General features: G+C 56.7%; 1 protein-coding gene across 6 annotated transcripts in view; it reads right to left on the bottom strand.

The window, feature by feature from the left end:
- The window catches only part of MTHFR (methylenetetrahydrofolate reductase), a 16,140-nt gene extending 3,345 nt beyond the window's left edge, over positions 1 to 12,795 (bottom strand). The window contains exons 1-11 of one of the 6 annotated variants that reach the window (XM_030326278.1): positions 12,698 to 12,795; positions 9,966 to 10,211; positions 8,581 to 8,819; positions 7,635 to 7,745; positions 4,290 to 4,483; positions 3,329 to 3,579; positions 2,914 to 3,048; positions 2,518 to 2,698; positions 2,085 to 2,267; positions 1,146 to 1,247; positions 123 to 242 (exon numbers count right to left, since the gene is read on the bottom strand). In XM_030326278.1, coding sequence (XP_030182138.1) covers positions 123 to 242; positions 1,146 to 1,247; positions 2,085 to 2,267; positions 2,518 to 2,698; positions 2,914 to 3,048; positions 3,329 to 3,579; positions 4,290 to 4,483; positions 7,635 to 7,745; positions 8,581 to 8,819; positions 9,966 to 10,198 — 1,749 coding nt within the window. In that variant the 5' untranslated portion in view covers positions 10,199 to 10,211; positions 12,698 to 12,795. Of the gene's footprint in view, positions 1 to 122; positions 243 to 1,145; positions 1,248 to 2,084; positions 2,268 to 2,517; positions 2,699 to 2,913; positions 3,049 to 3,328; positions 3,580 to 4,289; positions 4,484 to 7,634; positions 7,746 to 8,580; positions 8,820 to 9,965; positions 10,287 to 10,488; positions 11,668 to 11,921; positions 12,613 to 12,697 lie in introns of those variants that run through there. The other 5 variants (XM_030326280.1, XM_030326281.1, XM_030326276.1 and 2 more) reach the window with 5 other exon arrangements.
- Positions 12,796 to 12,803: the final 8 nt, after the last annotated feature.

Here is a 12,803-nt window from a genome sequence, read left to right on the forward strand (position 1 = left end):
CCCCAGCCCAGAAATCAACACCTCGAGGCAGAGTCCACCAGCCCTGGGCTGCCGCTGCCACTGCCATTGCCAGCCTAAGGTTTGCAAGGTGGGCAGGGCAGGCCCGCTCCCAGCATCCTTACCTTCCAGAACATGAAGCTGACAGGATCCACCACTGTAGGCTGGATGATTTCTCGCCCAGGGAAGATGCCCCAAGTGACTGCATTGGGCTGCAGCTCGGGGGCATTGGTGATGTTTTCACCCTGATGGGGGGGTGGGGTGGGGGAGGGGGTCAGAACAGACCTGGGCACAGACACCTGCAGACCTTCCAGTGCCTGCGAACCCAGCTCACCCAACCCACGGGGAGTGCGCTCTGTTCCATCCCCTCCACCTGCTCCTCCCAGCTCTGCCACTCTGTGAGAGGCCACAGGCTGCTTCCTTCCTCCTCCCAGCCTCCAAGCTCCACTTCCCCCAAGTCCCATCCCCCACATCCGGTGGCTCCTGCCGGCTTACTCTGCAATCCGTCCCCCCGTGGCTGCCCAGCCGGGCCTGTCTTTGCCACCGGACTACCACAGGGGCCTCTGACTCTAGTCTTCCTTGGCCCTACCATTCGCACCACCATCCGCCCTGACTTGCCTACGACAAAACACGGAGCCAAGCGACCGCTGCTGGGAAAGGCTCCTTCCTGTGTTTAGGGGAAAACCCAGCTTCCAAGCCGGACAGTCGACATTTAGCCTGACTCTGAACCCACTCAGCGGCGTCCCCACGGGCTGTGCAGACAATGCGTTCGCACACCCTCTGCCCTTTCCCCGTGATGTCCTTGCGCTTGTCCTCAAAGAGTCCAGCCAGCCACACGGGACCCCTCTAAGCCTTCCCTGACCTCCCAGGTCAGACATCCCTCCCCTGGGTCCCAGCATCCCATACTGAACTTTATTGTTAAAAGTGCAGCTGCATTTGTAATTGCCCACTGACCGGGCCCCCTCACTAGGCTGGGGGCGCTCTGAGCCGAGGGCAGGGGCCTGGCTCTGTGTACGTGTATCCGTTTCCTCTGTGCCTGGCCAGGGCTCAGCGCTCGGTGCTCGCCGAGTGGAGGAGTAAGCGTGGTGCCTTCAGCCCTGGGTGTCTGGGCGTGCTGAGTGCTGTAGACACCCCGGAAGCCGGCCTACCTTCACATCCACGATGTGGTAATTAACGCGGAGCTCGTACTTCTTCAGCACCTGCAGAAGCGCCCCCACCGTCTCACGGGAAGTAAAGAACTCCAAGTAGGCCTGCGGGAGAGGGGCGGGCACCGCCACATCAGCCCCGGGCCTCGCATGACCCTGCTCCGTGTGCTGCTAAGCACACCACGTGCTCCGCGACACCGGGCGCTGGCCCTCCGGACCATCCCAGGGAGGTGCCCACGCCCACACGTGTGGCAGGACTTGAGGCACTGGGACTAGCGTGGCCGTGCGGATCGCATCATGAATCCAGGCAAGGGGGACAGGAGCAGGTATGTGAGGTGTTTCAGTCTGGACAGGTCTGAGGGACACCTGCCCCCCTCTCGCCACTAGGGAAGGTTCCATGGAGAAGCCATCTCAGAAAACGGACGGGAGGCCCAGTCTGACGAGCTGAGACATGGGAGAGAGGCCTGACTCATCCCAGCCTCCCCGCTCCCTTCACGCTAACACTGATGGCAAGGGCTTCTTGAACCCCAGCTGCCTGTCAGGGGTTGAGTGGGGGCATTATTGTCCCCATTTCTCACATGGGGAAACTAGTTCAGAGACGTTGAGCAACTTGGCCGCACAGAAGGTGCAGGAGACCAGTAACAGTTCCATTTCGGGAACGCTTCCTGCGTTCTTCCCACGTGCTAAGCATTTCCCATGCGTTGTCACGTTTCCGCCCCAGAACGTGACGGGATCTATCCCCATTTTGCAGAAGAGGCAGTTGAGGCTCAGAGCGGTCACGCAACCCGCCTGCCCAGGTCTGCCTGACATAGAGCATGAGCTCCTATCCGCTCTACCTCTCAGAATAAAGAGACCCCAGAGAGGAAGGCTTCTCTGTCCTCCTCTCTGGGGAACCCCTGGGTGCCGGCCGGGGTGGGGAAGCCCCATGTGTCCCTGCCACACCTTCTGGAAGACATAGCCCCCACTGGGGCCCCAGCCCACAATGGGGTCAGAGGATGGCTTCCCGTTGATGTTGGGCTGGGAGTTGATGGTGAGGATGCCCTGCCGGTTCACTCGAAGCAGCTCCTCCTTCATCAGGCTGGTCTCGGCCGCCAAGGGCTCGTCATTCCAGGGCAGGCAAGTCACCTGGGAGAGAGGGCGGGCCAGGCTGGGGCGGCATCACGCCCGGCAGCCCGCCTTCCTCCCTCTTGCGGGCTCCGCCGGTCACCAGGCACCCCAGGCGGGGACTTCCCAGCTCACCCTTCCCTTTGCTGAGGTGCTGTGTCCAGAGAGAGGTGAGGCTTAGGTAAACGGGGGGCGGCATGAGTCCCAGCCCCGAGGCCTGGCCCACAGGGAGACAGGGCAGAGGACCTAACAGGGCCCCCACGGCCCTCACCTTATAGCCATTCTGGTTGGGCTCTCCAGAGAGGTAGCAGGCAAAGACTTCAAAGACGCTTTCTTCCCCGGTCAGCTCCTCCCCCCACATCTTCAGCAGCTCCTCCCTCGGGGACTTGCTCGTCAGGTAGAAGAGGTAGTAGTCCTTCAGCTCCCCGAAGGCTGGAGAGGAGGAATTGCCCCTGGCCAGGAAGGCACCCGGAGGGCAAGGTACACTCCTGACCCAGGGCTCCTGATGGAGGGACAGGCGCCCCCACCCACCCGGGGGCATTCTTGCGGATCCTGTCCCTGACTGCTCCCCAAAAAGCATGCAGAGAAGCAGGCAAACTCCCTTCAGCTCCCTCCCAAGAAACAGGACACACTCGCACTTGCTACGGGGCCCCCAGCAGGTGCTCACCAGCGGCCGTTGGGGAACTCATCCCACTCCTGGGTGCGGTAGATGTAACTCTTTGGTCTGGAGGCCCAGAAGATGGGACGCACGTCCTCCTCCCGGCGCTTGGGGTGGGCACTGACGGCCCAGGGCAGGGGACGCCTGGGGGAGAATGGAGACAGAACGAATGAGCGACTGGCCAGAGGACGCAGGAAAGAGGGGCGCACCACTGAGCCGGATGGAGACCTCTGCTCTCACTCTGTGCATGGACTTCCCCCTGAGGCGGAACCCTAAGTGTACCGCTAGCCAGGGGAGACCTCCCTCTGGACGGCTGTGGCGGCCAGCACCACTAGGGCATGCTCATTCTGTGATTACTGACTTCTCCGCCCACCCGACCTTCCTCTGTGGCTCCTAGGCCTGAATTCGGGGCCGCCGGCTTCACCTGGGGTCCTCAATCCACATGCCCAGGCGCTTCAGCACCTCTGTGGTGGCCATCTCGCGGTTGAGGGTGTAGAAGTGAAGGCCTGGCACCAAGCCACTGGTCAGAAGCTCCTGGCACAGGCTCACAGCCTGCTCGATGCCATAGTTGCGGATGGCAGCGTCGTTGTCTTTGATTGGCTCGATCACGTCCTTGATCTGCTGCGGTACCTCCAGCTTGGACAGTTTCACAAGCTGCCGAAGGGAGTGGTAGCCCTGCCCGAGACACAGGGGACTCTGGGTGCCATCTCCCAGCCCGTCTCTTCCCCGAAATACTTACTGCCCTCCCCATCCCTGCCAGGCCTCCTGGCCAACTGTCGCGTGGCACAGAGGGACTCCGGGAGGTCAGACCAGACTGTACACGTGCCCTCGCCTTGTCCTGCTTCTTCCACTCCACAGAGCATACCGGCTGCCCACGGCATTCCTGCCCTCGGTCTGAGCCAGCCCTTCCGCCCCTAGTTGTCTTTACTGATAACATAGTGGGCATCAAGGCCAGTGGTTCCCAAGCCACACTGATCATCAGCACGGCCTGTAAAACTTAAGTAACGTGAAAGTTCCCAGGCCCTACCTCAGATCTATTAAATCAGAACCTCTAGGCATGGGATTTGGAAACCTACATTTTGAAAAAGCTTTTCAGATGATTCTGATGACGGCCAAGTTTGGGAAACATTGACTTAACCAAGATTTATAATGGCAGTGATAATCCCCTTTAGTGACACTTGTCAGCAGGCCCCTCCAACAGCCCCTGTTGCTGTCTGGGAGGGTGGGAGACGAGGTAATCAAAATGGGGTGGCATTTTCCAAGGACTGGAGCATCTGTCGGAAGGGAAATCCAATGAGCATCAAAGCACTTTACCAGGAACTTGGCATTTCAATTTCACCCCAGGGCCCTGGCCTATGCTAGGACAGCCCTCCTGGGACCCTCACCTGGATAGGAAAGATTCCGGGGAGGATGGGGCAGGTAATGCCTATCTCGCTGCAAGCCTTAACAAAGTGGAAGAATGTGTCAGCCTCAAAGAAAAGCTGGGTGATGATGAAGTCGGCTCCTGCAGATACCTTCTCCTTCAAGTACTTCAGGTCGGCCTCAAAGCTCCCTGCGTCGGGGTGGCCTTTGGGGTAACCTGCCGATAGGGATGACAGTTGGGAGAGGCTGGCTCCCACCTGCTCAAGGTGAATGATGAAGAGACCAGAAAGCTGGGAACCCAGAGTTCTCTGCCTCGGGGGTTCTGGACTCGTCCCCTGCAATACTGCAGCACGAACGGGCCGAAACAGTGGGTGGCTGGGCTCGCAGTGATGTGCCTCTCACTCTGGACATGACCCTCGGTGAGAGGCAGCCTATGGCCACCCGCCAAAGAATTGTGGGGGACAGCTCCCTGAACTGCCTCACGTCCCTTGCAACCAGCCAGGCAAACCAGGCCTGCACTTTGTGGCCACAGAAAAGAGGAAGTACCACATTCAGCACGGGTCAGGCAGCATCTGGGGTCTGGGCAGTGGATTAATTGAACATCAAAATTATTCAGGGATCTAAGAGACTGAAAGTTCGAAACCATGCACACAGAGGGAAGCCTTGACTAAAGTGGAGATGTTCCACCTGAAGGAAAGAATGGACGGAATTCCGTAACTACCACCAAAAGCCCGATGGTCTGTCATACGGGGAGAAGGGATTCACCTGCATCAAGTTCCTTATCAGTCATAGTCTGTCGCTTCTGATGACAGAGCCAGGATCGGTCCCAGCGAGCAGCCCCACCAGGTAACAAGCTCCTGGAGGGTGAAGCACTGGGGCTGCCGGGGAGGCTGAGGATGGGATTCGGGAGGTGGGACCACATGTCACCTAGGCTCCTCCCTAGCTCTGGAAACTGATTCCTTCCCTGAGCGGCCCTGCCTGCAGAGGATGACGGTAGGCCTTGATGAAGCTACAGCGGAGAGGGGCAGAGGGAGAGGGAGAGGAGGAGACAGAGAGAGACAGAGACAGACAGAGGGAGACAGAGACAGAGAGAACCTCAAGCATGCTCAGCGCAGAGCATGACACGGGGCTCAATCCCACGACCCCTGGGATCATGACCTGAGCCAAAACCAAGAGTCGGATGCTCAACAGACAGAGCTACCCAGGTGCCCCCATTTGCAACTTTTTATTACAGAAGTTTGAAAACTTACTACTCCCAAGTAATGAAAACAGTATAATGAACTCCCAGATCTCTAACAGGGATCAAGCCAGAGGAAAGGAATACAAATATCATCGGGGACTGTCCAGTGAAAAGATGCCCACAGAAGAATGCCCTGCCCGTGGGTGCACAGCTTCTGGAAGCAGAATCTGGTTAGAAACTGCATGCATACTCCTGACTCTGGTCTTCTTATATTTTTTTTTTTTTTTTTTTTTTTTTGCTTCTCCTCTGTCTTCTTGATGATGAGCCCCAGGTATCACCAAAGTTAAATTATGTCCTGGTGAGGGGTGCTTGGGTGGCTTGGTCGGTTAAGTGTCCGACTCTTGATTTCGGCTCGGGTCGTGATCTTAAGGCTTCTGAGCTAGACCCTGGTGTCAGTCTCTGCACTGACAGTCCGGAGCCTGCTTGGGATTCTTTCTCTCTCTCCCTCTCTGCCCCTCCCCTGCTCATGCTCTCTCTCTCTCTCTCAAAAATAAATTTAAAAAATTTTAAAAATATATGTTAAATCTTAAAAAAAAAAAAAAAATGAAGCTATCGGGAGTGCTGGCTTCCTCAGCCTCAGCCCTGGGCAGGACCCTGAGCCAGGCTGCGGAGAGCGAGCCTGCTTTGCTGTGATAAAGGCAGTTTTGTTCTGAAGAAACTGCAAGTCAAAAAGGAAGATAAAAACTCTTGTTTCAAGGGGTGAAACATGGGAGGGACTGAGCACCACAATTTCACTTTCAATAACAAGCTATTCTTCCAGCAGGAATTTCAAAAACAAGGAGATTTTCGCAGCTGAGACTAGAGCTATAAATCATCAGTATCAGCAAACACAGCACATACTTACATTTAGATTTTGCTCCATTTACTGTATTTTCTGTCACAGCCCCAATCTGCTGTTTTCCAACCCTAGGATCAGCCTTCTCGCCCACTTTATGACAGGCGAAGCACCAGACCCCTCGGCACCTGCAAGCTCACGGCTCAGCCAGTCTCCATGCACATAATGCCTACTGCACATGTGCATGTTCCTCAATTAACTGACCCAAGGGTGGCCGGTGTGGGCAGCTAACACTTGAACAGGTGGCAATGCCCGCCATGTGCCTGACTCCTCATCAGGGCCTCCTGCACTCACCTAAACACGCCCGTTGACTGTGAAAAGTGGATACGTACATGGGGGCCTGGGACTAAACCCAAAGCCATAGGCAACAACTAGCTACCTTGAAGCCACGTGGCTTATTTTTTAAAAATCACGTCACTTTGACATGCTACTCCAGAATGTGGCTATGTTTGTTTTAATATAAAAATGATATGATTTTCCCAAAAAATGTTTCAGAAAAGTTGTCACGCTAAATGATGTGTCAAAGCAATCCCTGGACTTCTTGTATCCCTGGCACATCTGCTTCACCATACCCAAGCCCTGGTTTGAGAAGCTGAGGCCCAATCCCAGTAAGGGGGGGTAAGAGGGAAGGCCATTTCCAGCAAGTGAACCTTGCCTCTTGGCTGTAGCCCACAGAACGGACGCTGAGCTGAGCCAATGCTCTCTCCTGAGAATTCAGAACCGATACTGAGACCTGTCGGTCAGTCTGGACTATTGGCTGCACGTGATCATGTACACTTAGCAGCTGGCAGCTGGTCAGTGTGTGTAAAAGCAGACCTATCCGATCTATCGGAAGCATGGAGCAAATGTGCGGTGGGAGGCAGAGAGGGGGTCGGGGTGGGGGGGAACTATGTGGCTCCAGACAGAATGAGGGAGGCCTTGGTTTCTGACTGCTTTCTGAGCAGGGGCCTAGTGAGGTCAGATGCCATTTCCTGACTGGGGTTCTGAGATTCCTTGCCCCCCCCACCATCTTGATAAATATTCTTTTTGTTTAAAGAAGAAGAATAGGGCTAGGAAGCAAGGTAAGAGTGCAAAAAGGCAGAGGAGTAAAAATTCAAAGGGTGGGGCAAGACAATGAGAGCAAGGGCATTGTGTGATGCACCCCTGAGCCTCCCTCACCTGGCACAGGCTCCGGCCCACGGCGCCCTGGGATATCGGGTCCTGAACTGAGTGCTGGTGGGTATTCTGTGCCCTCTGGGCGCATCATTCCTTCCCTCCCCTGTCCCCATGCACTGGGAAGGCCCAGCCACTCACCTGCCACACAGACGTCAAAGTAGTCTCCAAACTCGCTTCGGATGTGCCTCACCAAGTCTGCAGCATAGCTGAAGCCTCCTTCCTCCTCTTCCCACTGGTCACCCACGGGGTCTGCAGGGGTGGCAGAGGTCACAGTCACTGGGTGTCACCCACCCTCCAGACAGCCTTTTTGTTCCTTCTCCCCACCCCCCACCTGGGTTGTCAGCTCCTCAGAGGTAGAGCCTTGATTTCCTCCAGGGTGCGTGTCCCTTCCTCCCAGCGTGGCCCTTGGCAAATGGTGGCCAGGAAGACCGTGGCCATCCTGCCAAACGCTTACCGAGCACCGACTCTGCGGGCAGTGCGCCGGCAGGGCTAACCAGGGGACAGCTGCACCTCCTCAGTTAGCCTGGGGCGTCGGAGACCCCGTCCCTACCCAAATCTGGCTGTGTTCAGGCACCCTCACCCAACCCTACTGCTTACTCTCCCGCCCTCTTGGACCTCTTGCCTCCCGGGAGAATGTCTACTCAAGTGAGTTCTTGTGGAGGGCACGAGGCCACAGAATCCCACCCGTCCGGCTCCTCCTCCTCACACTTGGGTGGGACAACAGGTACTAGAGGCACCAGCGACGGTCTCACCCCTGGGATTAATGCCAGAACCACGCTCTTTGATTGGGCCCAGGGCCGGGTACAGCCAGCGATCGATGAAGCTGTGTGTAGCCAGGGCAGAGGGTTATCAGGCACTGGCTGCATTCCTGCCTGAACTACGCCGGGGGTCAGGAGGTCGAGAAGTGGCTCCATGTGTGTGGTACCCACAGTGCTCACTACCCACAGTGCCCATGGACACTACTGGCAGGGAGGGGACTGAGCGCGCTCAGTGTGGGACCCAGAGAAAAGTAAAGGACCGCTCCTGGGACAGAAGAGGCCTTCGAGGAAGTGAGATCTCAGATAGCAGGGTGTGGGCTCCACACCTCCCCTCAACGCCAAGATGTTCTTCAGGCCCAGCCGCTTGGCCTTGTGCAGATAGCCTGTGATCTGTTCCCGGCTCTGACAGCAGCAGGTCATGTGCAGGATGGTCTCCAAGCCACAGTAGTTCACCGCGGTGCTGGCGATCACCATGGAGGAGGTCTCCTTGTCTGAGCCGGGATCCCCTGCCGGGTGCCAGGTCACATCTATGAAGAGGGGGCCACCTGCCCCCATCCGATCAAACCTGTATGGAATTTCTTTCTGAAGAGGGGCTCCTGAGAGCACACTACCCTTCACCACCTTCCCTTGGGGCCCAGGGGTTAGGGAACCATCACACGCAGGTGGTAATCGGGCCACCTCCATTCGTCTCCTGCTGGCTTTGCTGCTTATTAGCTGTGTGATCTCAGGAAAATTACTTGATCTGTCTGAGCCCCAGTTTCTTCACTGCAAAAACGTGCGAAGAACGGTACCTACTCGTGGTAACACTATGGAAGTACTACCATAGACAGTTCCACAGCTCTTAGAAAAGTGCTTGGTACACACCGAGCACTCAGGCAGTGTGAGCTTCGATGATAATGATGACGACTGTAGAGATAACTGATGAGCAACAGTGAAACCCTTTCGTGTGAGAGCAGTACATCAGCCTTTTCAAAGCATTTGCACGCTCATTATCTCGGGTGAGCTAAGACACTTCGATGGTCAGAGGTTTGGGGAACTCTCAGAGTGGCAAACAGAGGCTCACTCTAGGAATGGGGAGAAAAGAGGGTCGGCAGACACAGGTTTCTTTCATGCTGCCTCCCGGCTGCGGTGCGGCGGCCAGCGGCCTTATGGAACAAGGCCACGGTTCCCGAAGAGCCACAGGTGTGCACGTGTGCACGAGCTGTAACAGGGTATTTAAACATCCTTATGCCTTTAAACCTCAAAACCGTGAGAGCGACACATGGAAGATACAAATGGTAAAAAGCAGACACTTTCTTAAAAAAGGAACTGCAATTCATAACGTGCTAACGTAACTCATTTCGTGTTTCTAGATTTCAAGAGGCCTAAGTCAAATTCCTAACTTGTGGAAAATGTTCTCCAAGCCGCTGCTTTATGACTTCCTAAACTGTATTTGTGCACCAGCCCCAAGTTCCGCCAAAGAATGCGGTCTGAGAGAATGAACATTTTTAACCCGTTGCGTGCAGTGTGTGACTCTAAAAATTCCAAGTTGCTTGCAGGGACTTTTATTGACAGCCAAGAAGCTGCCGCTCAGATGATCTCCCCCCCCCCCTTTCCACCCCCTCTGGGGGCCTTCTTCTGCCGGGTCAAAGTGTGGCCCTGCCCCCAGGCTGCCGGTTTCCCTCCCCCACCCCCCTCATTCGGCCCCTATTTCCTAAGGACATCAGCGCACCTCGAGATGAGATTGACGGCTCCCTGAGCGGTCCGAGGAGGGAAGAATTCTAGGGAGAACCACTTGTCACCAGATTCCATCCTCCGCCTCATCTTCTCCCTGAGTCTGTCGTGGCGCTCGGGGTCCAGCCCCGGCGTGGAACATCTCGAACTATCTTTGGAGCTCTCGCTGCCACTGCTGCTGCCCTCCGAGCGGGACGTGGGGCCACCATCCCCTCTGGGTTCGTTCACCATGGCTGGGTTCCTGCTGCACGGGGTGGAGGGCAGGAGCGTCAGAGGGCAGGCAGCCAGGACCCGGAGTGGCAGGGTCAAGTGAGAGATGCTGCATTTCCACGCGGGAAGAAGGCTGGTGAGGGTAAGGGTGACGGTGCCCCCACCCAAGGGCTGCACACACCACAGCTATGACTGTCTACACTGCTTCACTCAAAGCTTTGCCCTCCACAGCTGCCTGACTCTAAATAAACCAGCCCCCACCCGGCACAGAAACACGCTCTTTCAGCCCGTGGATCCTCGGTGACAGCTACCTGATGGAGGGTGGCACTGAGAACCTCCCGCTGCTGGCCTCCAAAGCCCACATTCGTAGGGAGGGGCAGCGGGGCCTGGTTAGGAGGACCTTGGGTGTTGGATGGTCCATCTCCGCCAGCTCAGACCCAGAGTGGGTGGGGACGAAACAGGAGGAACCTTCCCCCAGCCAGTGTGTTTGTCTGGGCGGAGGGAGGTGTGACAAGGGAAGAGCCCAGAGCTAGAGCTGGGGCCCTGCGCAAGGGGGCGGGGGCAGGGCTTCTAGGCGAGAGAGAGAGAGAGAGAGAGAGAGAGAGAGAGAGAGAGAGAGCGCGCGCGAGCGCTGGGGCTCTAGCAGCAGAAGCTGGAAGGAGGGGGATGTTGACTGGAGGCTGCAGGGGTTGGTGGATATGAGACCAACAGACATTCAGGGTCACTGGATCACTCTCCCAAGAAGGCAGAGCTCAGCCTGGCCCTGCCTGGAATATCTCCTGTTACTTGGAACGGTTTGTGTGCTTGCAGGATGGAAGGGTGCGGGCATGACAAGGCAGCCAGATTTCTCCTGAGTTCACGCTTCTCCAAAAGAAGACGCGTCATGGCTTAGAACTTGACACTGAGTAGGTTCCACAAGGAAACAGACCCAAATTCAGTAAGGGCACGAATTTATGTTCAACTCAGAACAAAAGCTGTCCCGTTTGTGCCTGCCTTCCAGACTGTCCTCCTTACACACACCACTGAAGTCAGTTAAAGTAATTATAGTGACTGCACAGCAACCACATAGGAAGCCCTGAGCCTTGGCAACCACAGGCAGGCCAACAGAGGGCACGGCGTCATTGGCCGGTTTGGTGGGGAAAAGACAAATTCTTAAAAACAAAACAGAACGCTACTCTTGCACAGCAATGTGCAAACACACACTTTTGGTAGCGAAAATCCAATGTGTGGTGACTTGGGGTCATCAGAGGAACAACCAGGCCAAGTTCATTCCTTTCAGGGATCATCCACTGCCAAGCCAGTGTTCTTAACTATTTGGGGGCTCTAGACTCCTGAGAAATTGATGAAATCCACTGCTCCTCTCCCCCGAAACACACACAAGTGCACACAACACAAGTTTGCACGTCCAAAGTCAAGGAGTCAGGACCAGAGTAAAAACACTCATACCGATGATTTTTCTCCCTAGGGATGCCCATTTTGATCCTAAAACTCGAGGTTCTCGGCAGGAATGGCCAACGTGAGTGAAGAAGGGAAGAATGTCAAGATGGGCCTAGCTGGCCTTCCTCCTGAACTCAAGAGAGTGGCTCATTAACTGTCTGCTGGAACCAAACCAGGAGAGGGGGCAGGAAGCAGAACCACCCACGAACTACCCGCTCTTTCATTTCTTTAATAAAGACTTGCAGCATTCCTAGAACGTGCCAGGCATGTGCCTTCTTTCAACCTTCTACCTCCCAGCACTACTTACCCATTTTAAGCTGGACTCCCATAGCACCCAACACAGGGCTGTAATTGTGGCTTCACGGTTTTGTCTCCTCTCCTACCCCCCCCCCCACCCCAGTGCCCTGAGACGAGAGCCCAATATCCTGCCTATGGCATCCCCACGATGATAAAAGCCAGCACTCAGCGCCAACAGGTCAGGCGCCGTCACTCTCTTCTCAAAATAACCCTCTGCTATTTACTGGCCACTCGCTTAATCTGTGCCAAGCACCGCGCAGTGCGCGAATGCAAAACCCATCGCTCCCAGAAGGGCCAGGGGTGGACACCTGTGCGCAGCCCGACGCAGTGGGCACCGCAGACGGCAGTGCCAGCGGCCCACAGGTGCTCAGCTGGGAGGCAGGTTTAAAAGGCTGGAGCCGGAAAAACGCCACCGGCACCCGGGTGGCTTCCAAAACCGCGAATCGAGTCACCGGGTCACTGGGTCATGGCGGGGGCGGGGACGCGGACCCAGACCCGGTCCCGAGGGTCTGGGTCACCACCCCCGTCTCAGGGCCGCCTCTTCCCCGGGGTCCCTCCGTCCAGGTCGGAGACTGCAAGGGAGTCTTCGTTTCAGGGTTGGAAGTCACTGAGGTTCGCAGCCTTTGGAGGTTACAGAGGTCTCCCGGGGGGCGTGCGCCGAAGAGCTGGAGCCCACCGCCTCGAGGGCCGGGCCGGGCGGGCCTCCCTCGCTCCCCGCCCCTCGGTGGGTGGTCCCCACTTCCCGGATATCCCTCCCTGGCGACCCCACGCCTCGCTTCCACTCACCCTCCCTTGGCGGGTGACTCAGAGCCCTCGCACCCGCCGCAGCTGCGTGACCACTGTGTGAGCGCCGGAGGACGGGCGGGACGCGCGGGGGGCGGGGCGCGGCGCA

The sequence above is a fragment of the Lynx canadensis genome, chromosome C1 (assembly GCF_007474595.2).
Source record: "Lynx canadensis isolate LIC74 chromosome C1, mLynCan4.pri.v2, whole genome shotgun sequence".
Classification (NCBI taxonomy): Eukaryota; Metazoa; Chordata; class Mammalia; order Carnivora; family Felidae; genus Lynx; species Lynx canadensis.